The sequence below is a fragment of the Fusarium venenatum genome (genome assembly GCF_020744135.1).
Source record: "Fusarium venenatum strain MPI-CAGE-CH-0201 chromosome Unknown EDB82scaffold_1, whole genome shotgun sequence".
NCBI classification, from domain to species: Eukaryota; Fungi; Ascomycota; class Sordariomycetes; order Hypocreales; family Nectriaceae; genus Fusarium; species Fusarium venenatum.
This window is the reverse complement of record NW_027072129.1, coordinates 5,264,809-5,291,341: the sequence shown is the minus strand read 5'-3', so window position 1 is coordinate 5,291,341 and position 26,533 is coordinate 5,264,809. Positions and strand designations below refer to the sequence as shown.

Below are 26,533 nucleotides of genomic sequence, written 5' to 3'. Positions count from 1 at the left end.
AGGCCTAATGCCCCTGGCGACTTGGCAACGTTAAGTTACAGAAGGGGCAGCTTTGATCGGAGGTACAGTAAATAGCGTCTCGTGTGACATTAGACTGATCATGGCATGACTAGATAAACACTCATTCTAGCCATTCTACAACTGGCTTTGCTATTACCTAGGTAGGAGGCGTCAGAAGCCCCCCTCCTCACCTCACCATCGATGTATCTCCCAACCTTTCCGCACTTCAGGCCCTACGCGTACCAGCCAGATGATACAGTACACAAGTGCCAAGAACAATACAGCTTGACCCAAATGATACAAGATCAATAATACAGGTCCACCGATAAATAAAGATGCGTCTCTGTGTTGGCTCCCTGTTCTAAACAAGGGATTTCCAGGCAACACCACGTGGAGGTGCAGAGTCCGACTTCGTCACCCAACCCCGAAGGGCCCTTCTGTTGATTCCATTCGAAACAGACCACAGAAGGCATACCAAGTTCCCGTCAAGGACCAAGGTCTTTCCGAAGCCGAAGCAACGGGCAATATCCTTTTCCCCGCGGGGCATAAGGATCTTTCTGAAGCCAAAAGGCAACAGGTAATACGTTACTCATAAAGAACTCAGATTTTTTTTATTAAATAAAGTAATTCAGCCTTATTTAAGTAGAATACTTTCTTAAGAGTTGAGCCATTGCTTTCCGTTCAGTTGCTAACCCAACAGAAACTCATGCAGATCTTGTACATACTATTGCAAGTATGGAAGGTTTTATGTACGCGTGCAATCACTTCGTCTTGTCGTCAGTTGTCATATTCATCCTCCTCATCGGGCCCAGCTGCAGCCAGCCTCTCCTTGGGGTTTCTAAAGTGCGACTTGTTGAAAATACCGATAGCAGGGTGAAGTCTGCCATCAAAGGCTCCAGGCTGTAAAACAGTAGGGCCGTTATCCATGGAGTGTCGGAGTCCACCAGGGTAGTCTTTGCTATACCAGACACACCATTTCCCAAGTGAAGTACCGACCTTCTTGTACAGACCGCTTTCAACAGCAGTCTGCCATTCAGATTTGATTTGGTCGATTCTTGGGAGGGCGCGAGAATGCTCAGTCGACTTGTTTGGGTTAAGTCGATTGGCCTCAGCTTGTTGAACCTCGAATGATCCAACGAAGGCTTCGTACTTGGCTCTGACGATTGCTTTCTTGGTATCGTTTCCTTTCTTCTGGGCGGCAGAAAGGGTATCTGATTCAATATAAGCCTGGAACTTATCGGTCATTGTCACTTTGGGCTTCTTGGGCTCCGGGGCGGGAGGAGGTGTGGTTTTTCTCTTGGCGTCTTTGTTAGTAGCAAATGATTCCGCCTGTCTGCGTATAAAAATACGCATGATGGGTTCTAAGGGACTATAACCATTCTGATGAACCGCTGTGTTGACCTCTTCGAGAAGTCCCGAGGTCTTATCAAAGAGCGACGGGAAGCACTGTTGCACTAAGTCAATGGTACATGGCTTCTGTTCAGCGTCTTCTCTCTCTCTCAGAATCTTGTACATCTCATGATTGGCGATGAGTCCAACCTTTTCAGGCAGATTGCTCCAATTGCGTTGACGAATGAAATTGGACTTCCACTCGAAATAGCCATAGTTCAGGATTGGCACTCCAGCAAGTTCATAGCCCGCGTTGTACAACAAATCCCAGACAGCCCCAACAGCTGCCTTCCTGTTGGAAAAAGAGAACTGACCGTGGAATGTCCAGAAAATAACCTTCCGGATCTGTTCGCTCGAATCACGGACGATGTAGATGCGAGGGGCTTTCTCCCACATCTTGGTGCTGACGTCGAGTTCTAGCCACGCTAATGTGAGACCCCATGATTTGATCATTCGTTTCAGATATGGGAAAACCTCGCCTCCAATGGCAAAGATAAAATCATCGTCCTTGATGGCGTCTTGGGTAAAGTCGACGCAAACTTCTTCGATGGCCGGCCACTCTGGATAGGTTGTTTCCCATTCGGGGCCAGTCTTCTTGTAGAGGACTCTGATCGGGATCAGGTCGATAGTCTTCACGTCGCCTCTCAAACCATTCTTCAACTATATTGTGTCAGTACGGTAGCCAAGTCTAGTCAATAAAGATCTGCTCTCACCTTCTGCACATTCAATGAAGGGCTTGCGGGGTCCATGACATGCGAGAAGACTTGGTTAGGAGAGGTGTCGGTAGGGTAGTGCCAGAGGAATGTTGCTCTAGCTTTCATGGGTCCAGAGGGTGCCGCCATTCTGTTGACAGCTACCTTGTCGGAGACTGAAGAAATCTTTTTGCAAAAGGCTTTCCACTTCTTGGTCACGTCGGGACAGTGAGTATGCCAATCAGTTCTATCGTTGTCGGCAATGAAAGCGTCAACTAGTTCCAGAGACTCATGAGGAGCCTGTCTTGGCCTGTCGACGAAAGCAACAAGATCATGCTTCAGAGGGCAATCTTCGATAAGGGAGAGCGCCAGATCACGATAGGAGGAAACGGATGTCTCGATACCAAGTGTCTGGGCCGTGGTGCGAATGGCTTCTTCGCGGCGAATGCTCTCCCGTTCTAATGCTGGAGTGTGAGCATCATCAACTCTGGGGGCTGGATCTGAAGGTGGCAGGTTGACAAAACTTGTCTGGCTATACGAGGCCGCGAAAGTGGCCTTGCGATCAGATGGGTTCGGGAGTTCCATAGCTGCTGGTGACTGTGATTCAGAGACTGGACTCTTTTCCATACTTAATTCATCTTTATACCTACTCTTGTAAGACATGTATGGGTACCTAGGTAGGTACCGAACTTACAGACAGGGAAGGAACAGCAGGCACGGATTCCATTGGCCAATCCCATACCCCCATTGGAATTGGCCAAGGCCCGGGACATGCCGGGGACCTGCCTTCCTTCCCGTTTGGGAAGGAACGGAAAACGCGTCTGGGATTGCGTGCTCGCAGGAACATGCCCCAATAAGACACGGTACCCCTCATCGGTACCCTCGCTGAGGAATAGGAAAGAGCGCTCGTGGGTAGCAGAATGACCTTCTCAGTCTTGGCGCATAAAAATAAGTATTATAAGAACTATAGTTTAATGAGCATAAAGTGACCTACTAATTTCATCTCTTATGCTCCAAGCGGTCAAATTTTCTGATACCCTGAGGGAGCGCAGAAGAGGAGGAGTCGCTGGACGGTTGGGTGAGCGGATAGGTCTCTCCATTGAACACATCTTCATATGAGGCACTTCATGCCATAGGATTTATATTTGGCCAAGAATTGATGGAAATACCTGCGAGACTCTACCTGCCTCCTATTATTCCTGTTGTGCGGCGGAGGGCGCCTAATTGAAACGTGTTGACAGAAAGTGTCGGTGATTACCCCCTAATTAATCTCCCATGACACGTTATTGTCTCTGCACAATACTGCGATACATTACCCAATGAACAGGAAGCAATATCGAAGCATTTTCCAATCTATCAGTTCATGGATTTCCAGATTCTTGCAATCGGGTTGCGGTTAAATGATATGGGACTGTTTCCAGACATCGAAATGTACTCAGTGACGCAAGGCCAGTCAGCGATAATTGGCACAGCTCTCAAAGACGTATTGAACAAGCTGAGGCCCACCCTATATGATAATTCTACCTGACGCCATAGAATCAATTTACCAATAGCAACAATATCTCTAATGAGGTAACATGCGATCTCACTAAGCAGTCCATATCACTCAGCCATACATGTATTAAAAAGAAATAAGTAGAAGACAGCAAAGACAACAATATGAATGGACTGGGAGACGCTTTAGATGCAATGGCAAGCTTTGGCTCTTTCTTCCAGAGGTGGAGAAGAAAACCAGTTATGAAGTTCAAGTGTACGGCAGTGTCACGAACTACCAACTCGTTAGATTACCGCAATAACCAGATCCGCACCTGATATATATCAATAGAGTGTAATAATCAAAATGACAGATTCCAGTCCTGGATTGGCTAATTTACTTTTTGCAGTTTTGTTCTTAGTTCTTGCTCTATTCCTCGGGCGGAGTGTCGGCATCCTCGCCTGCGATGAGGTGATTAACCGCCTGATATTCTGACCTATCTATCATTTGTAGCTCTCAGTATGCGCTCTATACTTGTAACACTTGAATCTTAGCATAATTCCAGTTTAAACCTTTCAGTTAAATGTTAATTTTATAACTAAAATGCTAACATAAGTCTACTTCTGTGTCTATTTCAGTATATGCCTCCTCAGGTTGTTAGAAACTCCGATGAACCTGGAGGTATATGCCAAAATAAATAAATGTGACTGTCTATCCACTAGGTTAATATCAAATCCACAGAGTGGTGGAATCAACACAAAACGCCCCAGGCATACCATACATTCAAGTAAATTGGTTTTTTAACTGCCTATATATCCAGGAAAGGATTGTGTCTCCTTCACAGAGGTGGCTGAGTGGGTCAAGCGGCTGGTTGTCGTGATACTTGGCATATATCAAAATTTATTATCTGAAAACACCATCAAAGCAAGGCAACGTGACGGAGTGGTTAACGTGATCGCCTCGAAAAATTAACCTGAAAGCGATTTCCTTCGGGAGCGCAGGTTCGAATCCTGCCGTTGTCGAGATACCTTTTTATGATGTGCATCCATGGTGTTGTGGGTTCCAGACTAGCTTTTTGCAAGCGGTGAGATTTTGGTGGGTCTGAAACGAGGAAACAGACACTTAATAAAGAAGAAAGGATAACAGTGGGTCGTTTCCGAGTCAAACAGTGCTCAGTTGTTGTTGTGGAACAGTGTCAGTGTGCAGTATGGAGTAGCAATGGCGTTTTGATTCTCGGACCAACTATCGTACAATCTCAGCAAACTAAACCCTACAGATTCTTTCTCAACATCAATTATTAAGCGTAGAGTGATGTCTAAAGCCTCTCTAGGCAAAATGTCTTGGTTTTTTGTTATCTGATACTTGAGGTCGAAATCCTCGATGAATAAAACTAACATCAAGACAAATTATGGGTAGTATTGATAGAAATAATGAATCACGGTTATAACAATATACTAAGCTAGATGCTGGATTCCTGCTACTGACTGATATTAAGCTCACCAACAAGGGCTACGACAGAAGCGAAACCCGCATCAGTCGTAGGCCGAACCAAGAGCATTCCACTCCCTCGATCCCACTCGGCGATGTGCGCATTATCCTCGGTAGCCTTGTCAGGATCGCCCTCTGGAGTAGCAGGTATACCAAAGACACGCACAGAGCCTCCTGACTCCTTGGCTTGCTTAAACATGTCATCGACTTGTCTAGCAAGCTTGTCGTCTCGAATACTGATCTTGAAACCGAGATTTCTTACCACGACGAGGTAATCTGGGAAGGCAAGCTTGCGAGACTCCTCCGAGGCCGTGCTTGAAAGTTGGTATCGTCGACCAGGGCTGGGGACATTCCTGTCAAGTAGTGAGTATGCTATATTTGGGTGTGAAAGTTGTAAAACCTACCAGTCACCAGCTGGAACCGCGACAGTTTGAATCTCGTCATATGAGAATTGAACATCGAGGTTCGTATCAGTGTCGACAGAACCAAAAGACAAAGGCTTCTCATTCGTGCTTCCTTTACCACTGGAGAATGACAGCCACGGACCGTAAGAAAAACCATCTGTGGCAGCATGGCCAAAGTCAAACTCATTGACATGCTTTCCATCTGTGACATTTATCTGTGTAGAAGAGTCACCGTCGCCAACTCCGTTCATCCAGTGCTCAATCTGATATGTATACTGTGGAGAGATGAACTCGGGGACATATGTGATGGCATGTGGTGTTCTATCTTTCTCGAGGAGTTCTCGAGTGATTTCAGCGGATGCATGGCAAGCTGGCATGGTAATTCTAAAAGCGTTAGATGATATTCAACCTATTGAATGTTTGATACTTACCCATCAACAGATTGTCCGCCAATTAAAGCTTGGATGATTCTGTTGAAATCTCTCGCAAGCTGACTAGCAGCTGGGCCTCCAGTGCTAAGGAGGAGAGCTTTATAGTCTGCAGCCACAGCGTCGACCTTTGACTTGGCAGCAGAATATGCCGGTGCGTGCGAGGGCCACCACTGGGAAAAGTCTTCTTCGCCAGTTAATCCATAACCTTCTTCTTTTTCAAACTTGTCTAGCGCACGCTCTCTTTCACGCAGAGCTTGATCAAGTGCGCTGGTTAGGGTCCGTCCTGTCATAGTTATGCGAGTCTGGTTTCCGTCGCCCTGACGTCTGTTAGAAATACGTGTATCTCTGATAAAGAATACATACGATCTTGACTGAGAGTAGATACCTGGTTTTATATTAGCTTAGTCTCACCCTTGGATCGCTTTGCTTACTCAAGCAGACATTGTGTATAGGTCTTGTGGTGAGATGGGTCGAAGAATAGATCATTTGTCTGGAGAAAACTGTTGATGATGTTGTTGATGCCATAGTTTGTATAGGCTGGATCAACATCCGGCGATGCAACGGGTGCCTTTTGAGCCTTCTTGGTAAAGAATAGGGCAGGCTTGTGTCCCGGCAGACCACCGACAGCATTTTGTACTGCCTTGCAGTACGCCAACCAAAGGTACTTGTCAACTTCAGAGATAGACATTTTGATATCAAACAATCAGATGGCTAGGAGAAAGAAAGAAAAAAGATGGGAAAGATCCCTGGGAACGGGAGTAGCGGGTAAGGCAGGGTCGGCTTTTAAGGAATTCTAACAAGCCATGTCTCTTCTGTTGATAACCACACTTTTACCCGGCTTCCATTGAATCTGGAACTGAGACTAATGGTTCTCAGCTGTGGTAAGCCGCTAGGCAATAGGTTCAAACTCTACCAGATGTGATGAGCTTGGCAGGCCTAGCGGGCCACTTGCATCGATAGATCTCTTGTCGGGGAAACTCGACTGTGAACCCGGGTCAAAGTAGCTGGGGGAGTTCAAGACATGGCTTCGAGCAAAATGGTGCCAGTGACAAAACAGGTGCATCCGCACTGACTATTGATTGATCGCTGTTGCTGCTCATTCGTCAATTGTCTCTAACCGAGGTATCAACTACTGCCTGTGCCTCGTGGCGCGTCGTGCAAGGAGGGAACGGTAGAAAAGTCTCCCTTGTCTAGATCAAAGTCCAATTGGCAGGTAACACTCTGGAGAAGTGCACGTTGGTACATCCTTGCATTGCGTCCCTCATTTGAAAAGCCACCATTCCTAAACCCCAATGATCTAGCCGGTTCCCCGCGTAACAGAACAGAATTCGGTGGCATCAGGGTATCAGAAAAGATGGCCACAAGAAGCATAAGAGACGAAATTAGTAGCCGAGTTTATGCAATTTAGATCATACCTTTTAGGCTATTTATTTTTGTAGCCCAAAGCTTAAAAGTCAACTTTTCTGTTACCCACTAGGGTAGCTTGTGATCAGGGGTCCAAAAATGCTGCCTTACGGATTGTTTTGGAGAATCTGCGGCCGCAAAGTGAGAATATGTTGCATTACTTCAATTAGCAACACAATGAGATACATTGACTGACCACCTACAACCATAGTCATAGCTCATTGACTGGAGTAATAATCGTTGAGGCACTTCGAAATATGCCACCCAAAGCAATGCAGTCTCGCCGTTGCTAACATACAATATCTCCGATAAATCCCGCAGAGCTTGCGCTTTGGCCATTGGATCTTGAACGGCAGAGATGCTATGGAGCTCCCACGCGAGAGTAATGAAATTGATGGCCAAGTTAGATAAGCGGACCGACGCGTTGGTTCAGTCTTAGCGCCACCGCACGTTCTCGCTCATACCGAGGGCCAAGAAACCACCGCCCAGACAAGAATGCGGCTGAGCATTAACTCTGCCTGAGGAATGAGGTGGCAGAGAACAATCAAGATCCACTGTCTAGACCCTAGGGTAGCAGAAATCTCGACAGAGGACGAAATTACTTGATCATATTTTGGTTATTTGGGTTGGTCTTTTGGCCCCAACTATTTTATCCAGTCTAATCTTGGATATCACATTATTTACCGTCCTAAAGTTAGATAACATTTGAAGCCGCATCTGGAAACTTCTAGTGCAGTTTTGACTTTGATAGGAATCCATGAACTTGGTATGTGGCGCACCAAACTGATGGTTTTAAGGAGACAAACTGGGGGATCCAGCACAGCCCACATGGCAAATGGAGGTTTAGTTTCCTTCTTTCCCATCTGCCGATGATTGTGGATATCAAAGCAGATAAAGGCAGACTCTTGTGAGGAGAAGCGAGTTTGTCATGGAATCTCACAACAATCCTTCACGACAATCCTACCCTAAACTAATGAGAATTTAATTTGCGAAAGCTTCTATTTATCTAAATCAGGCATAACTTGTCGTTCCACCACTGAATCCATGTAATTTGTCAATCCAATTCAGAAACAAAAAACATTGTCGATCATATTCACCATCCCTGTCCATCCCGCATCAATCCAGTTTTGGAAAATTCATGAGAAACAGTCTCTACCATTGTCCAATCGGAGTAATTGTAATACAAGAATATTTACATACGTAGTATGCAGTCGCAACTCTCTTTAATCCCATCTTTCTTTGGCTGTAAACTCAGCCTTTCGGGACTCGGGATGTGGGAGCCGAACTCCCCACAAGGCTCGGTAGCTTGCGTGTGTCAACACCAAGAAAAAGCCACGGCGAACAACCAATCGTCGTCACCTTTTTGTACTCTGACACGCACGGTTATCCTTTTGAAGTCTTCTCATAGGACAGACAACGACGACCCCTGCGTCATGCGAGATGCCATCCTCGGTAGTATTCCCCTTAGTTGCCGTCTATGCTTATGCTTCATGTTTAGCTTCTTTACTAGCATTCGACTGACTCCATTCGGAGAGATCGTCGTTTTCGATATCTTCGATGTAACGCGTCAGTCACCGCAAATATCCATGCGCCTCACTCTGAATGATACAATGACAGTACTGTTGAGCAAGGCCACACGGCATGTGGGATCTCATCAACAAGAAACCTAAGGACAACTCCTGCGACTAAAGAAACATAAAAGCAGACAACCCCCGGAAACAATCGATATCTCTCTCCATCCAAACCATCCAAACTCCTCAGAAACTACCTACAACTCCAATCCTCACCAACTACCACCAAAATGCCTTCTATCAAGAACATCCTCGCAAGCTTCGCTCTCGCAGCCAGCATTGCTTCAGCCCATCCCGGACACGACATCGCCCATGAAGCCGCAGAGCGCCGCGACTTTCTCAGCTCCGTCAAAAGATCCTCTCTCGCTCACTGCTCCACCAAGCTCAAGGCTCGTGGCGTGGCAGCTCGAAATGTCGCTCGTCGCTCAGCTCAAGTCAACAAGGCTCGTGCTAAGCGCGCTTTGAAGAAGAGAGCTGAAGACGCCCTGAACACTTCTCACAACCAGACCGACCAAGGCTTCACTGAGTGCACTGATGCCGCTGCCCTCTTTGCCAGCATCAACTCTTGTGTCTTGACTCCCGAAGTCACCCAAGGTCCTTACTGTAAGATATACCCCAAACCATGTTTTAGACACAAATACTGACACAAGATAGACGTTGCTGGCGAGTACGTCCGAGAGAACATCATTGAAGAGCAAGACGGACTCAACATCGTCCTCGACTACCAAGTCATCGACGTCGAGACTTGCGACCCCGTTCCCAACGTCTACCTCGAGATGTGGCACTGCAACTCCACCGGCGTCTACTCTGGCATCGTTGCAAACGGTAACGGCGACAGCTCCGATGAGACGAACATCGACAACACCTGGCTTCGTGGAATCCAGAAGACCGACAGTGATGGTGTCGCTCAATTCGAGTCCATCTTCCCTGGTCATTACACCAGCCGAGCGACTCACATCCATGTTATGGTTCACACCAACGCCACTCTCCTGGCCAACCACACTCTCGGAAGCGACAACTATGCTAGCCATGTGGGACAAGCCTTCTTTGATCAGGATCTCATCTCTCAGGTCGAAACTCTGGAGCCCTACGCTTCCAACACCCAAGAGCTTACTCTCAACGCGGATGATGGTATCTTGAAAGAGGAGCTCAGCACCGACGGTGTCGACCCTATCATGGAGTACACTCTCCTTGGAGACAGCGTCAGCGACGGTCTCTTTGCTTGGCTCGCTTTCGGCATCAACACTACCGTCTCCAACTCCGTTACCCCCGCTGCTTACTACTACAAGGAGGGTGGTGTTGCCAACGAAAACAGCGGTGGTGCCCCTGGTGGCGGATCCGGTGGCCCTCCTTCTGGAATGCCTTCCGGATCTCCTCCTGGATCTACTCCTTCCGCTACTGCTGATGCCGAGTAAATCGGGAAAAGAACACCAGAGTGGTCTTCGGGTGGTATCTGTTGCCGTACATCGTTTTGTTAGCCGATCTACCCGGCCTTGCCGAGTTCGGCTGTGCCGTAGGACAAGGGAGGGAAGATTTTGTGGGCTGATGTACAATTCTCAGTCAGGTACTGAGTCAGAGTTTGTTATTATAGAGTGGTGAAATGCGTTGGAAATTTTAGGAGCATCTTGATAGTATAAATTACATTGTTATCCTGTACCAACACGTCTCTTCAAAATAGTGATCCGGTTAAAAAGCCAGAACTATTCTGCAATTGTGCTCACGTGTTGACAACATTTTCCGGTCTGCCATAACTATACAAGGATTCCCTCCTCTGTAGAGTAGTCAGGTTTGGTATCATTGAATCAATTGGCTGTGCTGGTAATATGACTCCGGCGCAATGTTGATATCCGGCCCATCGCATATAGAGTACCGGCGCACAGAACCTTTATGGAGCCTCGCCATACATACTTTAACCAACATATGAACAATCATGATAATCCGATTGGAGAATAATTGACGTAGGAGGGTATGGGAACCGGGAATAAGAATGCGGATGCCATGATCCACTTACCTAGCATGTCATGTCGTCTGTATATAAGCCCCGGACACTCCGGAGCTGAGCCAGACGGAAAGATGAACTGACGGATTCTTTAATAGAGATGATCACTGATCAATTAGTTGCTAAAGATTCTCTTCCGACTTTAGAGTGTTGAGTTGGACCCGTATCTAGCTCGCAAACATGAGTTTCCAAAGAGTTGGCCTCGTTGCTATGCGCGGTACGTAACCTTTCTGTAACAACTAAGCTCACCATGACTGATTTGTTAATTAGCAACTTCAGCGAGGCCAAGCATGATACTCGGTCGCAACACTGCCAGAATGATATTTACTCGTTTGCTGTCTCAACAATCACAGTAAGTCTCACAGCCAATATCCTCCTCATCACTCAACGAAGAGCCCTGACCTTTCCTCAGAGCCCCAATCATCACAAGACTCAAGCCGGAAGAAGGTCAACAGATTCTCGTAAAACAGCGCCTGAACCGACCCGTCACTCCAAACCTTGGTATTTATAAAATCGGCCAAGTCTGGTTCAGTGCTTCGGCTTGGACCAGAATCACTGGCCTCGTCGTAGGCGGCACAGCGTACCTGACACTTGGCGCTCACGCTGTGGCTCCTTACCTCGGACTAGGTTTTGACTCTACGGCTTTGGTGACGGCTTTCGGTGCGTTGCCCTTTGTCGCCAAGGCAGCTATCAAGTTTGGTTTACTGGGATTCCCTTTCTCGTACCACTTCATTAATGGAATTCGGCACCTGGTGTTTGACTTGGGTATTGGATACAAGAAGGCCCAGTTCAAGAAATCAGAAGCAGCTACGTGGATTCTCAGTGTCATAGGTGGACTTGTATTGTCATTTTGGTTGTAATATTAACTTCTACCTGTAGAGTTTGAAGTGAAAACCTATTGAGATTCGACTAACTACTGCACCTTTAAAGTCTCACAAATTCAGAGCGCATACTGAGAGCTACAAATGATAGGTGGATCAGAATATCAGGATGGACCAACCCAAATTTTGTCTCCCATGTTTCAGTCGCCAAAATGTTTATTCAATATTGAGGAGTGTATAGTCCAAAAGGGTCTGTTACCAAGTTACTCTTGACGTGGTACTATTCTGTTATGTGCCATAGTGTCACAGAGTAATTAGATAACCGATATTTAACCTTGCGATAATGGTTGACTCATCTAGCCTTGGTAGATTAGTACCCAGGACGTTGGAGTCATAATTTCTCAACTTCCCTTGAATTGATCAAACAACCAAGTTGAGGACAGAAATCAATATGGCTGACTTTATCGAGGTTTATTCTACCGTTCCAGCGGAGTTGCTGACACTTTTAAACAACAAATTGCCTTACACCTTACCCCTCCTGCGCCGACTACAATTCACTAATTTGGAAGGGGGACTACGAGAAACAGCAAGAATCATTCTTTCAGCGGACTCCAAACTGAATGATGAGGAGTCCCCAGAGAGATTCACGGCCATGTATATTGACGTGGGGGGTGGTCCTGACACACAGGCATGGATCTACTCGACCTACGAACACCCCGACCAAGCTACGACGAGTGACACAGCCATCTACGAGAAGCAGCTCGACAAGATTGTGCAAGAGAGTATCAAGATTGCAAAGGATTACGGCCGAGAACTTGTATATGGTGATGCTGTCTTGCTTGGAACGCTTCATGACTCTGTTCGTGAGCTTCTGTACAAAACAGGGCGAGTAGAACCGCGCGAAACAGGAGCATACGACAAGTGGCTATTCAAGTACGAGGATATACCAAAGAACGAAGTAGAGTTGCCCGAGGGTATGAAATGGGGGGTGGCAACGGAGGATGACTGTCGGATTGTCATCTCGCGAACTGATATCCCCAGGACTGTGTAGGTCTTGACAGCTCGCTGTAAGCGTCTTACTGATGGATTGTTTTAGACAAGTCCTGCGTCGTATGCCAAGTTTGATGATCAAGCTCGAGGATGGGACTCCTGTGTCTTGGGCTTTTCTGGGTATTGTCTCCAATCGTTATTATGCGGCTCGGCTCTAATTGGGTTAGGTTTCGACGGTTCACTGATCAGTCTTCACTGTGAAGTAAGTATACAAAGGCTGACTGAATAAATGGAAGCTGATTATGTCCAGGAACCATATCGTCGACGAGGACTCGCCAAGACACTCGCTGCAAAGCTGTTCCGTGAAAAATCCCTTGACTTTGCGGATGATGGCTGGTGTTGCGCAGACGTGGCGCCTGAGAATGATGGGAGTAGGGGGATGTGTAAGAGCTTGAATGGAAAGCCGTACTGGAGGATTTCATGGTGAGTAGCGTTCTGGAAGATGACTTCTGATATGATCCGAACTGACAATATCAGGGTGTTGCTCTACGTTGGGGAAAAAGTACCAAGTCAGAAAAACAGCACAGGATGAGAAAAGCTACAGGGAAAGATGTGATGACGAGCATTGGCATTGACACAATGGATCAAAATGATAACGTAACTAGAGCAGGGAATAGAACACGACAGAGACCTTGGACAGTAAAGCAGACTTGGATAGAGAAAGATCATTACAATCCTTGACTTAGCCGATCTATTGATGGACTCGTGGACCACTCAATTGCTCGGGCCTCGTTGGAAAAACAAGGGTTGTTCTCAGGGCATCCGTAGTTTGTCACAGTTCGGCTATAGTCTTGAGCGCAAAGACCTGTATTTGGTCGAAGCCTGAGCTGAATGTGATGTTGTGGATTTCGGAGAGACAACGGAAGCTTCCGCTTTTATATCTTAGGCTAAATATTAGCAAAGCTTATTCTTCCTTTGGATAATTTTACCTTGAGGTTTAACATATATAGATTACCTTGGTTGGTGAAAGTTTACCTAGTATTTATCCATATTAATTGTCGAGGTGCCCGTTGCCAATGTCATGCCTTACGGTTAAATGGCTATATCAGTTTTCCATATTACAGGTTGTCAGATAATCCCCAATGACAGCGCCATTAATCTATTAATCTCATGAATGTTTAACGAAAACGGTATTATTTCCATCCAATCGCATCACAGATACATGTTTCTAATGCCAATCAACATCGTCACTTTTCCTTCTCGGTTTTCAAGGCTACTGGTCAAAAATAGCCTCATGTCCGGTTACTGCACCTGAAACAATCCAACTTTGACAACTGGTCCTGGCTTTTCGTCATGTTTCAAGTTAAGCAAGGTTTATCGAATGCCAAGGTGGGTAAAAGTCCCGAGACGCGTCGTCGACTACGGTTACGCTATGTTTCAATCGAAATTAATTGTGGCTCAACATGGTTAGGTTAAGCTCGACGTGAAGCACAATAAAATTGAGTTTGGTTGACAGGAAACGACACAAGTCGTGCCATAGTTGGTACCTATTTTCTGTTTGTCAACTTGTTTCGATACAAAACAAGAGATGCATTCAAAACAGCAAACACGATAGAGTTGTCCGATGATGGAAACATTATTCTCACATCAAGCCTCAGGTATGAGGTGATGATGTTCAATATTAACCAACGCCAAGATTAAAATACTACAGAAGATCTCGAAATCACATTTAGCCGGGGGGAATATCGCCACAAGGCCTGCCAGAGCATGAATATTTCCTTGACATATCGGCATTCTCGGCCCATGATCGATTCATGTTCCTTCGCTGACAGGCACCAACGCATTGATTTCACTGTTTCATAAACATGAATAAACCGCCAAGTCGGTCGCTTAACGGACGGAAAAATTATCAAGTCGATCCTCCTTCATTAACATGGTCCGATCGGCACTTCGGCCCGCCCTGGTAAGCACGCGGTAGTTGTTTCAGCCTCAGTAACCTCATGAAACATGGGACTTTCTTCTCTAGACTATATATGTACTATTTCTTCTGCCTCTTCTTTGTCAAATCATCCTTTCAGCTCACCATCACTCGCTTTCTATTCACTCTTATACATTCTTTTCTTTCAACTTGATTCAGGAATCAATCTTATTCTACCAAAATGGTTCGCATCACTTCCGTCTTCGCTGGGCTGTCGCTCGTAGCTGGTTCTATCGCCGCGCCCTCTCCCGAAGGCCTTTTCTCCAAGCTTGCCAAGCGAGGCGGTACCCCCAACAGCTCCGGTACTCACGATGGTTTCTACTACTCTTGGTGGTCTGATGGCGGTGCTGAGGCTACCTACGAGAACGGCCCTGGCGGCTCTTACACCATGTCTTGGCAGACTGGTGGCAATGTCGTCGGTGGAAAGGGTTGGAGCCCTGGAAAGGCTCGGTAGGTCATTCTTCAACATCAATTACGAAATCATACTGACATCTCTAGAACCATCTCTTACGGGGGAGAGTACAAGCCCAACGGCAACAGCTACCTCTCCGTCTACGGATGGACCAAAAACCCTCTGATCGAGTACTACATTGTTGAGCAATTCGGTGATTACGATCCCTCCACCGGAGCTCAGAAGAAGGGAACTGTCGAGGTCGATGGCAGCACCTACGACATCTTCACCCAGACCCGTACCAACGCTCCCTCCATCGACGGTACACAGACTTTTGAGCAGTACTGGTCCGTTCGCAAGGACCACCGATCCACTGGTAGCATCGATGTTGGTGCTCACTTCGACGCCTGGGAGAAGAACGGCATGAAGCTCGGTACCCACGACTACCAGATTCTCGCTACTGAGGGTTACTTCAGCAGTGGATCTTCCCACATGACTGTCTCTGAGGGCGGTGCTTCTTCCGGTGGTGGTGCCTCCACTGGTGGTGACAGCTCTGCTCAGCCTGACACTGGTGCTGGTAACGGTAACGCTACTCAGCCCGATGCTGGTAACGGTGGTGACGCTGGTGCTGGTACTGGTGCTGGAAACGGTCAGGGTGATGCCGGCAATGGCCAGCAGCAGCCCGGTGCCGGTCAGGGACAGGACCAAGGACAGGGTCAGGGACAGGACCAGGGTAACGGTCAACAGCAGCCTAGCTTTGGAAACGGCCAGCAGCAGGGCGGTAACCCCTTCCAGCAGGGAGGTGCCCAGCCCCAGCAGGAGCAGGCCGCTGGCGAATCTTGCCAGAGCAACTAAAGTGGAAACCTGTCGAGCACAAAATCGGGTACTGGCTTTCCTATCCATCAGGAAACGCGCGTGGATAGAACTAAGTCAGACTACCTGAGAGCTGTCAAGTTTGGATGATGGTTGTTAGCTTCTTGTGCCTTTTGCATAGAGGTGAAAGGAATCGTATTTATTTCTTGTACATATGAAATATTTGCTTGCAGATCCTGCAGCCACATAAAATGTCCCCATGCTCAAGTGATCTATCTGCAGCCATGCTCCTTGTACGTACATGAACTACTACTTATCGCTTTATCTGAACAGTCAATTTATGGTATGTAGATCCTGCCGAGATCTTGCCTCACACCCATGCAAACAACTCCAGTTTTTGTTTCGCCCAGACTTCAATCTGCAAGCATTCTGTAGCTGACCCCTACTAGTTTATCTTGGCCGTCTTGTCGTTGTTAGCAGGCTTGCCTCGCACAGCTAAATCACTTTAGGTTATTTTAGACAGGCTTTTATGATGTTTATTTGTTTGCATCCTAAACCTAAGCCTCAGGATTTTTACTACTGTTAACAGCCAGCAGGCATCACTATGCTCGCTGACACAACAACATCGAGATGCCTCTTACAAGAATAATGGAAGGATGATACTACCAGAGACAGTGATGAATACAGCCAAAAGTCCACCGATGTCAGCAATGCTGTGACCCTGTGCCCCGTTATCACTATCGACGCCGCTATCATCCCCGTTTGTCTTTTGAGTCCCGCTAGTACTCGTAGGTTCAGAAGCATTATCTGTTCCCGTGCCTGTGACCCTCGACCCTGAATCGGTAGTCTTGCTAGGGATCTCAGTCAAGCTCGTAGTAGGTTTTACAACGGCAGCCGCAAGACTACTTCGAGCCTTCTTGACGTCAAGGTTGCAAGGCTTTGGTTTTGGCGACGCATCTTCCGCAAGGATGGGACAGCCAACTGTGTGGTTCTTTTCAAGCTTGATCGCAGTCCCCCCAATAGCGCAACCTTCGTATTCTGTAATAGCTTTGCGAGCAGTCTTTGCGCCTGGACGAAGAGTGAATGTGACGTTTCCTGAACGTTGGAATTGGTTGTTTTTCAACAGAACGCTGCCATCAGACCGCGGTTCACAGACAGTTGTCCATCGGAAATCCCACTTGAGGATGCAAGAATCTTCTTCACCGCGCCAGTACTGGAACTGGTCTTCGTCGGCATCAGCAATGGCTTGACTGGTGTTGAGAAAGTAATATGGCTCCGAGTCGGGTAGAAAGTCCAAGTAGAGCCTACCGATGCCAAATAGCGTGTAAGCGCAGTCAAGCTCCCAGTTCAGGGTACCGCTAAAAGTGGTCAAAACTGGCGCGTTTTGGAGGCCGAAGATGACAGGAAATGGTGCTTCTGCTGCGTACGTTTCCTCCGATCGTGGAAACACGATGTCTACTTCGCCAATGGCGGGGAATGAGACGACATCTTCATCAGATGCAGCTGCCAAGGTTGAGAGGCCTAGGCTGATGAGTGTTGAAGGTATGGCACGCATAGTTACGTGAACAACGGGTGTTATCAAAGAAGACTAAAGATGACGACCGAGATCAAATGAATTATGTGGAAATGAAGAGTATTTGAGCCATTTGTAAAGTCTTATAGTGAGATCAGGTCAGCCGTTTGAGCATGGTGTATCCTTGTTCATCATCCAGAACCAACTAGATTTGGGATCCAGCTGAAAAGGCTGAAACCCATTTAGCGTCACGACTTTGATTACTAGTAAATTTCCCCCAATAGTTGCGCACAATTTCATTAGCATGACACTGAAGAATTCATAAATGCAACTAACAAAGACGGTGTAGGTGGGCAAGGTTTCTTCCTCGATGGGAACCCACCTAATAACCTTATCTCGAACTCTACGCTTAATTTAATGTTGGCTTCTATGCGCTAGGGCTGGAAGTCCAGCACGACAGCAAATTCAGATAATGGACTCTGAATGGTAATAAACTTAGTGGCTTACAAGAGTAAGATAGAAATAGAGTAGGCAAGCCTCAAGGTGCCAGAAACAATAGCCGCTGTTAGCATAAGAGACGAAATTAGTAGATCACTTTATGCGACTAAGACCAGACTTTTAGGCTGTTTATTTTCCTGCCCTAAGACTCGAGAGGCTAACTTTCTGCTACCCACTAGGCAGGGCTATTGCTCGAATGCGATCTCGCTGTCCTGTTTACAATTGTCTGAAACAATTGTTCTTCAATCATGAGGAACCATCAACGCTTCTCAACTGCTCCCTTCATGTGTTGTGTCGTCAACGGCTGTAGGTAAGTTGATTGAACCTCCATGTTTCCTAGCCTATCTATGAAGAACCAGAGATAATGTAGGACTATGAAAAAGTTAGAACGGCAGTTTGCCAATACGCAGGATTCGCTTACTAGATCATGCCAGGCGACGCCAGCATACTCGGACTCGCTTTTGCCGTAGTGCTCGAACCCAAGCTTTTGATAATATGGCACAAGCCGGTCGTACGTCAAGATTGATATTCTGTCTGCCGCATCCATCTTCTTCATTCGTTCGATGTATTCCCGCATGATAGCCTTTCCCAAACCAGACCTCTGGTAGTCGGGAGACACAGCAAGTGCGTGAAGGGCAATTGTTCTTCCGTTTCTCTTGTGGCCAACGTCGAAGTCACCCTGAGAGTCGGACTTCCAATTGCGAGGGTAATCCATATCTTCGTCTCTGACGGGCTTGTTGGTGGATTTAGTGGATATGACGTGTGCTAGGAGCGCATCGTCGTCGGATCCAGGCTCTTCAATGAAGGGTATGTCCTGAGGGATGATTGATGGTAGACTGGTCCCGGCGCGTAGAAACAAACCCATACATAGCTCAGGGCATACTGTCAAGCGGTATTCGATCTATGAACAAGCGTGAGATCATTTTTCATCCTCGTGTGGATCTAAATACCTTTTCGCGAGTTGCTGCTTCAGCTGGTGGGAACGCAGCAGTTTCGACGACTAGTGACCGCTCCAGGTCGTTGACGTTGAGTTCTCTAACGTATAGTGTCATCTTTTCTAGATTTTCAAAGCAATTGGAGAAAGATGTTTGAGTTTTAATGATCTCAATACTAGACAATCCGGCCGAAGTTGATGGAAGAAGGCGGGGTTGTGCGGGGCTAGAGTCTATTTAAGGGCGTGCTTTTTGACTGATCGCCATGAGGATAAACGAAGCCAAAACAGGATGATAGTTGCAAGAAAGTATATAGACGAACAATGGCACATATGTTACAATAGACCCCAAAATTAAACATATGATTCAGGTAAACTCTTTTAAAAATCTTAGCAGGCGGGGGATTTGCTCAAGTCAAAGTCTGCATCAGTGCAAAAACATTATATCAAGACTGAGGCTCTGCGAAGATTACGATTATGATGCCTTTAATGGAAATTGTGCCAAAATTAAGCAAACATTAGTTTCAACCGGATTCTGGTAGTATGTATCAAAATGGGACGAAGCATATTCTTCTCGCACTATATATCGAAAGTTGTTTCAATATCGAAACTCAGTGCATGTATCGCCAGGTCACAGCCTTATCTCCCTTGGCTGAAAGTTCTTCTTCCGATATGGTCTCGTGCTCGCCGGCCGCCATTCTGCTATCGCGGCTCTTGTTGATGCGACTGTAGCTAAAGATCAAGATAAGAGCGGCGATGATTCCTGCGCCAATAAAGCCAAGTTCCAAAGCATGGCCTAGTATATACCGAGGACCATCTTTTTGCCGATAAAAGTTGGATGCCATGGCCTGGAATTATTAGAAAGGTCGAGTTGACTCGGAGAAGAACAATAACTTACACCACCAAGGTTTCCAACACCGATCTGGATAGCCATACCGACACTTCGCTTGTAGCTTCCCGACAGATTGTTGGCCAGCCATGTAATAACTCCAGGGAAGGCTGGGTAAATGGCGCAAGCTGCAATGAAAACTCCACCATAGACAACCTTTGGGTTGTGAGTAGAAATACACCTGCACAAAAGTTAGAGGTGAATGAATGGTGCAATAATAAGACATGACTTACATTGAGAAACCAACAACCATGACACAGAGGAATGCCACGATGAATGGGCTTCTCTTTCCAACTCGATCCGAAGTCCATGCCACAACCACAGCCAGAATAGCTGCTGTGATGTAGATGGGCACAGTCATGAGCTGAGCAGTGCTCGAACTGTAACCGAGGTTTCGAATAATGGTGGGCAAGAAGAGGCTGATTCCGTAGAGTGGGCAAACAATCTGCCGGCCTGTTAGTATAACTTCAAAACCGTCATGTACAAGTTAGACTCACTCCCCAGTACACAAAGATATTGACCCAGATCTGCCAATCCTTGAATGCATCCCAGACATAAGCCCATTTGAACTCATCACTCTGCGCAACACGAGACTGGCTCTGACCGGCCGCCTTTTGCTGACCCTGATACTTAAGTCGGAAAACAACAAAGGCACGCTCTTCTTCAGTCAAAAAACCTGCGGTCTCGGGGAAATCGTAAAGAGCCCAAAATGCAAAGATGGCAACAATAACAGTGACGATCCCTTCCAGAATAAAGATCCAGCGCCATCCTTCGAGACCACCAACGCCGTCCATCTTTGCAATTCCGAAGGCGAGAAGACCGCTAAAGGCACCGGCGATAGAAGCAGCCGAGAAAAAAAGGGCTTGTCGGAATTGGATTTCGTGTCGGCAGTACCACATGGTAAGGTAGTACTAAATCTTATCAGTAATCCGAAAAAGCCAAAAAAAATTGTTGAACTTACCGCAACGCCTGGGAAAAGACCAGCCTCGGTAAGGCCGAGAAAGACGCGAGCGACAAGAAGACCAGTGTAATTCTGGACAATACCCATCAACGTCATCACAACACCCCAAGCAATCATGATAATGGGAAGCCAAACGCTGGGTCGGAGCTTTTTGAGGAGGAGGTTGGATGGAACTTCGAAGGCGGCGTATGTGAAGAAGAAGACGGTAAGACACCAGTTGTATTGGTCGGGGGTCATGTTGAGATCTTCTTGGAGGCCTTCGATTTTCGCGTTTCCGATGTTTCCTCCTGAGAACGAGGTTAGCTTGGTATTGGGGTAGGGCCGGTGATGACGTACGGTCGAGGAATGAGAGGAGATACAGAAGTGCTAGCATGGGGATCAAGCGCATGTCCATCTATGATGACAATTAGCTGGGTTCGCCTGTGGCGGTGACATAGAATTACCTTGCGCAAAATCTTCTTCTCATCAAGGTGAGAAAAAGACTCGAGTGTTACCCCGGGTGCTGTGGCCATAGCATCAATGCGGCCAACTTGTGTTCCATCATGATGTCGGTTGGGTGCTGTCTCTGCCTCCAAGACCTCAGCCTTTTCGTTAGGGGGAGTAGAATAAGGTGCCATCGTTGGAACAGTTGAGGATTGAAACTGTTTGAAGCTTGATCTGAAGGTTCAAAAAAACATGGAATTGTGGATGATCAACGTCTTTAAGTACGTCGGAGCTTGCCCCTTGTCTTCCCCATGATTTCCCCGCAAAATTCAGCTATTTGTATTGCAGATCTCATGTTTAACGTAAAACAAGGATCACAAAAGACGCAGTGTTACAACCGTAAGAGGCTTGTGGGCGGAGCAAGCGGCAGATGGAGACGGCGTAAACGAAACTGCAACAAGGGAAGGGCGGAATTGGTTAGACACAGAATAAAAGAGGACCGAAAGGGTAGCGGTAGGGATCGGTTCCGATGCCATTGTCATTGAGTTGCATGAGTTGAGTCATGCTGTCATGGTTCTCGTCAAGTTTAACTGTAGTGGTGCTTCGGTTCCGATGGCCCCAACCAGCATATTGCAATTGCGTTAAACTAAGAGTGGCGGCGATCATTCCATTCGATGCAAGGGCTCGTCCAAGACTAAAATTGCCAACAACCTTGAGGCTACCGCCAAACTGGTATCGTTTGTCATTTGCCCAGGCCAAGCTTAAGACTGTTAAACCCTCGGTCCACTGAAGCACAGTGACGATACCCCAGATTTAGTGAACTCGGTGATCAGCATGCACTAACGTTACCCCGCATCTCAAAATGCCAGCCCCAGTTCCCTGTTTCTTTTCCTAATCATCATCTTCCGGATCCGATTCTACTCATCACAATTCATCCTTGCCTAATTCGAGATGAAAAGACCTCCACTATAGCGATCCAATCATGCCAACTCGCCTTGTGACAAGTCGTACTCAATTCTCCAGTTGCGATGAATGCCGCCGATCTCGTGTAGCGTGTGACGCTCAAAGAAACCCCGACAATCCACCTGGAGACCCTTCTTCGCCATGCACACGATGTCGGAACCGGAACCAAACATGTACTTTCCAGGTATGTACTAATCCAGTACCATACAGCATCATGGGCTAATGGATGTTCAATCGTATAGTGGCTTGAAAATGCCAGAGCAAATACTTCTTCGAGTGCAAAGGGGAAGTCCCGTCGAAGTCGAAGGACAACTTCGCGACCAATAAGTGATACATCCTCAACACAAGCTAGCCATGGTACAGAGACTTCTCGACAGCCGACCCTAGATGATATTTCTACTTTTGAAGCAGATATCGCTATCTCTGGCGACAGTTCAACCGTTTCGGCGGCCCCCCTAGAGTCAGTGCCACCATCACGGTACACAAGCCCGCCTAGGGGCCATGTGGGCAATGCCAGTATGGAGGTACTGGATACACGATGGCTCGACACCTTGTACAGAGAAGGGTTTGAGGTTGTATTTGGTTCCTGGATGGGTAGCTATAGCTGTCCGTTCTTGTACGTATCAAATGACTCTCTTTCAAGTCAACACTGACATTTTGAAGGTTTGGTCATAACCTAGCCGACAAATACGTCAGTATATCTGATCTTTGTCGCCATCTCGATGGGTGCATAGTAGACTCGGGCAACAGTCAACTAGTTGGTCGAGGTGAGGATGCTGAACAGTCTCTGCAAAGCACCATTTCTGCCTTTGCTGCGCGTTGGCTTCCCGTGACCTCTGAAGCAGAACCTTACGAGAATCACTGTCATCTCGTACAGTTGCTTTGGAGACATGCCCGAAGAGACATGCTGCGTGTCATTAACCGACCGTCCTACAGATCGATGCTATCGTTGCTTCTATTTGCCTTGACACCAATACCCGAAGGTATCTCGGAGGCAGAAGAGACAGACGGCATATCCGGCCAAGCTTGCGTTCATGCTGCCTTGCAACAAATTCAAACTTTGCGAGCTCGTCAAAGAAACCTTCAATTTAGTGGCTCCAAAGTCTCCCCTTCACTAAGATCAGAAACCATCGTCACAACACCCGAATCAATCGAATCCTCTGGCTTCATCAACGCCGAAAGTACCGTATACTGGGCCGCCCTAACATTCGATACCTCAGCGTCCCTCACTCTGAACTGTCGATCTTTGTTGTCTTCAAACATATTCGGATTCGAGTCCGAGCTCCCTTGGCGTCTAGTCAGGACTTGTGCCAAGATGTTTGATGAAAATGCCCGTCAGTGGAGTCAAGCAAGCTCCGACATGACAGATGAGAGGGCGAATCAGATAATTGCTGCTGGTGCCTCCTGGAAGCTTCTCGGATGGAAGTTGACTGCGATATTCAAGGAAGCGCTGCGTGATGGTCACGAGGAGCCCGAGGTACGAAAGGCCTATTTCGCTGTGGTGGATTCCATAAAGCAGTTTGGTATCATCTACCGTCCACTTTTGGACGAGTGTCACAAGAGAATGCCGTTTCTTGGTCAAAAGACCAAATTGCGTTGGTGTAAGTACAGTATATATATGATAGAAGACGCCGCACTGACTGATAAAATAGTCTCTCTTATGCTTCACTACCACCTCAGCATATTAATGCTAGTCGATATCATCGAAGCCACCGATCGTCAAGATCTATTGCAGGATATTACGGACATAAGCATCGATGCCGAGAACACAGTCATGAACACACTGGCGTTTGGCCTTCATAATACCTTTACACTGAAAAGGCCCCTCGACGATTCCCAAAATGGAGGGAGATCAGTATTTACAATACCGATCGTGTCAATTGATCCCTATCCGCATCATGCAGTTGCTGGGGTGCAGCTACTACGAAAGGCAATTGATCGTGATTTTGGAGTAGGCAAGATCACGGAAGAAACGTATCAGAGTTTACTTTCGACATTGCAACAAACTTTAAAGTACTTACCACAAAGTTCGAGATCTGTTCAAGCCGCGATAGCAAAGTTTTCAACGGTTTCAGCCAATATTTGATGATTTTGGCTTTTAAAGCATAATGGCTTTTTCGGCGTGCAGCTTTGTCACAAAAGGTAGAGCTCATAAAGCAGCCTTATTCTCTTACATGATACAAGATTCAGCCAATATAGTCTATAATTGAACGCCATAGTCTAGTTAGCTGATCAAACTCATCTAGCGATATCACGTTCTTTCGACTTCTGCGCTATTGAAACAGAATATTTATCCTCAAGCGAAGGCTTGCCAAGGCGGAAGTGGGACTCGAAGCCTAGTAGATTCAGAACATAGAAAATAGCTAACATGGGACCGAGCTTGTCATTTCGCTCTCTCGACAAGTAGAAACGAGAAACGAGATTCACACTAGCCCAAGGACAGATTCCGCACGGCGAAAGGGCAAAAATAACTCTAACAGAAGCGAGTCAGCCACCGACATCACAGCTGATTCTTCGGGTACGATTATCCTGTTTTTTCTTCTATCGTCGGATCCGACTACAGACAACTTAGAGAAGAAAATGAAGAGGGCTTGTTTGCCACAGTGTCAATCGGATCCGAAATGACGATGTTTTCTGGCTTCTTTGTTCAGGGTGTCTCTTCACGCGTAAATACTTCACCTTCTTCGACGAAAGAAATCTTTGCATCTCAGTACAAGCACAACTCGATACGATGGTACTTACTCGGAAACACGTCACCCTTATCGGTGCTGGGACACAAGGACGACGCCTTGCATTTATGGTCAGTACTTGAAAGCACGATGCGAAATTGAAACGGCTCATATTCTCAATCTCAGAGCTGACACGCTATCTCTCCAGTGGTCAAGCACAGGCAATGATGTCCATCTGGTCGACAACCAAGAGGCTCAGCTCCAGGCCAGCATTGAGGCTATTGATGAATTTCGAAGTAGTTCCAACAAAGAAAACGCTTCATGGGGAAAGATAATTACCCATTCAAGAGAAACACTATCTGAGGCTCTCCAAGCCGCATGGTTAGTGGTAGAGGTAAATGAGCTTCTCTGTCCGAATCGAAGAGGTGCTGATTTTTCAGTGTGTCCCTGAGCGACTTGACCTCAAGCAAAAGGTCATATCTGAGCTAGATTCCATCGCCCCGAAACAGACGATTATTGCTTCAAACTCTAGCAGTTACTCCTGCTCCGAGATCTTGAAGGGTCTTAACTTGAAGCATGAGAGTCGGTTCCTGAGCGCTCACTCTTGTACGTGAAGACAAATATTTTTTCGGGGAACTGCTGTTGATGTTAAAATTTATAGATTGGCCACCTGAAGTACCTGGTATACAATAAACTCTGAAGTAAAGAAATCATGCTAACTGGTTCAGAAATCGAGATCATGGGTCACGAAACCACAGATCCTTCGCATGTTGATCTAATGATGAAGCAATGCAAAGCCCATGGCTTTCCTCCCTTTCACGTCAAGAAGCCATCGATGGGGTACATCTATAACAGGTAAGTCCCTGGTACCGGATCATAGTAGCTTCAATGACTAATAATTCTTCTCGTCAGAATATGGGCAGCTATCAAGAGAGAAGCTCTTCTCACAGCAGCAGAAGGCGTCGCAACTCCTGAAGAAATCGATGGTATCTTCAAAGGAGTTCTAAAGACACCCAAAGGACCATTTGAACAGATGGATTTGGTCGGTCTAGACGTTGTTATGGACATAGAGCAGCATTATGCTGATGCAAGGGGGAATATTCCGAGTGAACCCCAGGAATTTCTGCAGAAGTTCCTAGATGAAGGCAACCTGGGTATCAAGAGTGGGCGAGGCTTTTACGATTACACCAAAAGATAAAGGTCTTGTTTGTTATCTCCAGGTTCGCTTGGCGAAGTCTTCCCTTCATTGTTACGATTTGATAATACATCGAATACCGGCGAATCAAATGAACTCAGATCATCATATCCTTGAAACGCCTCTAAAGCCAAGAAACTCGAATCCCAGGCTCAAACGATTATAAAACGTCTTGGTATAGCTCCAGGCCTCTCAAGCCACCCCGCTATGGTGACATTGGATAAAACGAAAATGCCAGGGATCATCGTTCCCGCGGGGAATGTTGTTGCATCAGGGCTCGGCCCGTAGAGGAGCAAATAAAACTTGGCGCTGTGGATAATGTGGTTGCATTGCAGGGGACATGCTACGGAGTGAAATCCACGCGCTTTAGATCTGGTTAGGAACCGATACTCATATAGGCAGTTGGTTTAAGGTGGCAAGTCGAGCAGCCTATAGTAGAAATCAAGCCGATAGACACGTACTCTGTAGAAACACTCATCCATAGACTTAGACCGGGAACACCTTCCTTGGCGAACCTCAACGCTCCACTATGATGCGACTAGTTACAGGGTTGCACAACTCTGTGTTGGTGACTTCATCTAGGTTGTTGGGCCAATTACTTAAGCGAAAGCGAATAATTACCCGCGGGTATCGTGGTAGATCTAAA

General features: G+C 46.8%; 10 protein-coding genes and 1 non-coding gene across 11 annotated transcripts; 6 read left to right on the top strand and 5 right to left on the bottom strand.

The window, feature by feature from the left end:
• Nucleotides 1-777: 777 nt before the first annotated feature.
• On the bottom strand, nucleotides 778-2,708 carry EDB82DRAFT_550908 (uncharacterized protein; the record flags this gene model as incomplete). Its single annotated transcript, XM_025730431.2, has 2 exons — nucleotides 778-2,049; nucleotides 2,103-2,708. The coding sequence occupies 2 exons, from the start codon at nucleotides 2,706-2,708 to the stop codon at nucleotides 778-780; spliced, it is 1,878 nt and encodes a 625-aa protein (XP_025589557.2).
• A 1,775-nt stretch (nucleotides 2,709-4,483) lies between these two features.
• On the top strand, nucleotides 4,484-4,577 carry EDB82DRAFT_t56. The gene has a single exon. It is a non-coding gene; the product is annotated as a tRNA-Ser (tRNA).
• Nucleotides 4,578-4,951: 374 nt separating this feature from the next.
• EDB82DRAFT_51140 (uncharacterized protein) lies at nucleotides 4,952-6,784 on the bottom strand. Its single transcript, XM_025730433.2, has 5 exons — nucleotides 6,310-6,784; nucleotides 6,242-6,263; nucleotides 5,879-6,195; nucleotides 5,448-5,831; nucleotides 4,952-5,396 (listed from the first exon to the last, which is right to left on the bottom strand). The coding sequence occupies exons 1-5, from the start codon at nucleotides 6,564-6,566 to the stop codon at nucleotides 5,033-5,035; spliced, it is 1,344 nt and encodes a 447-aa protein (XP_025589558.1). The 5' UTR covers nucleotides 6,567-6,784; the 3' UTR covers nucleotides 4,952-5,032.
• Nucleotides 6,785-9,083: 2,299 nt separating this feature from the next.
• On the top strand, nucleotides 9,084-10,268 carry EDB82DRAFT_543448 (Intradiol ring-cleavage dioxygenase; the record flags this gene model as incomplete). Its single annotated transcript, XM_025730434.1, has 2 exons — nucleotides 9,084-9,456; nucleotides 9,508-10,268. The coding sequence occupies 2 exons, from the start codon at nucleotides 9,084-9,086 to the stop codon at nucleotides 10,266-10,268; spliced, it is 1,134 nt and encodes a 377-aa protein (XP_025589559.1).
• Nucleotides 10,269-10,887: 619 nt separating this feature from the next.
• Nucleotides 10,888-12,084, top strand: EDB82DRAFT_571505 (uncharacterized protein). The gene is made up of 3 exons (XM_025730435.2): nucleotides 10,888-11,069; nucleotides 11,123-11,204; nucleotides 11,265-12,084. Exons 1-3 carry the CDS (start codon nucleotides 11,033-11,035, stop codon nucleotides 11,710-11,712), a joined length of 567 nt encoding a protein of 188 aa, XP_025589560.1. The 5' UTR covers nucleotides 10,888-11,032; the 3' UTR covers nucleotides 11,713-12,084.
• Nucleotides 12,064-13,710, top strand: EDB82DRAFT_487062 (uncharacterized protein). Its single transcript, XM_025730436.2, has 5 exons — nucleotides 12,064-12,720; nucleotides 12,770-12,843; nucleotides 12,891-12,925; nucleotides 12,974-13,146; nucleotides 13,201-13,710. Exons 1-5 carry the CDS (start codon nucleotides 12,125-12,127, stop codon nucleotides 13,253-13,255), a joined length of 933 nt encoding a protein of 310 aa, XP_025589561.1. The 5' UTR covers nucleotides 12,064-12,124; the 3' UTR covers nucleotides 13,256-13,710.
• Nucleotides 13,711-14,402: 692 nt separating this feature from the next.
• Nucleotides 14,403-16,093, top strand: EDB82DRAFT_440974 (xylanase). The gene is made up of 2 exons (XM_025730437.2): nucleotides 14,403-15,091; nucleotides 15,140-16,093. Exons 1-2 carry the CDS (start codon nucleotides 14,823-14,825, stop codon nucleotides 15,885-15,887), a joined length of 1,017 nt encoding a protein of 338 aa, XP_025589562.1. The 5' UTR covers nucleotides 14,403-14,822; the 3' UTR covers nucleotides 15,888-16,093.
• Nucleotides 16,094-16,367: 274 nt separating this feature from the next.
• Nucleotides 16,368-17,725, bottom strand: EDB82DRAFT_487059 (uncharacterized protein). Its single transcript, XM_025730438.2, has one exon. It carries the CDS (start codon nucleotides 17,398-17,400, stop codon nucleotides 16,483-16,485), a length of 918 nt encoding a protein of 305 aa, XP_025589563.1. The 5' UTR covers nucleotides 17,401-17,725; the 3' UTR covers nucleotides 16,368-16,482.
• A 236-nt stretch (nucleotides 17,726-17,961) lies between these two features.
• On the bottom strand, nucleotides 17,962-18,996 carry EDB82DRAFT_487058 (acyl-CoA N-acyltransferase). Its single transcript, XM_025730439.2, has 3 exons — nucleotides 18,807-18,996; nucleotides 18,278-18,757; nucleotides 17,962-18,228 (listed from the first exon to the last, which is right to left on the bottom strand). Exons 1-3 carry the CDS (start codon nucleotides 18,906-18,908, stop codon nucleotides 18,202-18,204), a joined length of 609 nt encoding a protein of 202 aa, XP_025589564.1. The 5' UTR covers nucleotides 18,909-18,996; the 3' UTR covers nucleotides 17,962-18,201.
• Nucleotides 18,997-19,363: 367 nt separating this feature from the next.
• EDB82DRAFT_51016 (major facilitator superfamily domain-containing protein) lies at nucleotides 19,364-21,438 on the bottom strand. The gene is made up of 7 exons (XM_025730440.2): nucleotides 21,081-21,438; nucleotides 20,974-21,031; nucleotides 20,638-20,924; nucleotides 20,174-20,587; nucleotides 19,910-20,121; nucleotides 19,686-19,857; nucleotides 19,364-19,635 (listed from the first exon to the last, which is right to left on the bottom strand). The coding sequence occupies exons 1-7, from the start codon at nucleotides 21,252-21,254 to the stop codon at nucleotides 19,399-19,401; spliced, it is 1,554 nt and encodes a 517-aa protein (XP_025589565.1). The 5' UTR covers nucleotides 21,255-21,438; the 3' UTR covers nucleotides 19,364-19,398.
• Nucleotides 21,439-21,866: 428 nt separating this feature from the next.
• On the top strand, nucleotides 21,867-26,175 carry EDB82DRAFT_571499 (uncharacterized protein; the record flags this gene model as incomplete). Its single annotated transcript, XM_025730442.2, has 11 exons — nucleotides 21,867-22,207; nucleotides 22,266-22,639; nucleotides 22,687-23,624; nucleotides 23,676-24,036; nucleotides 24,628-24,823; nucleotides 24,901-25,086; nucleotides 25,133-25,298; nucleotides 25,354-25,374; nucleotides 25,421-25,547; nucleotides 25,605-25,855; nucleotides 26,018-26,175. The coding sequence occupies exons 1-11, from the start codon at nucleotides 22,043-22,045 to the stop codon at nucleotides 26,173-26,175; spliced, it is 2,943 nt and encodes a 980-aa protein (XP_025589567.2). The 5' UTR covers nucleotides 21,867-22,042.
• Between the last annotated feature and the right edge of the window lie 358 nt (nucleotides 26,176-26,533).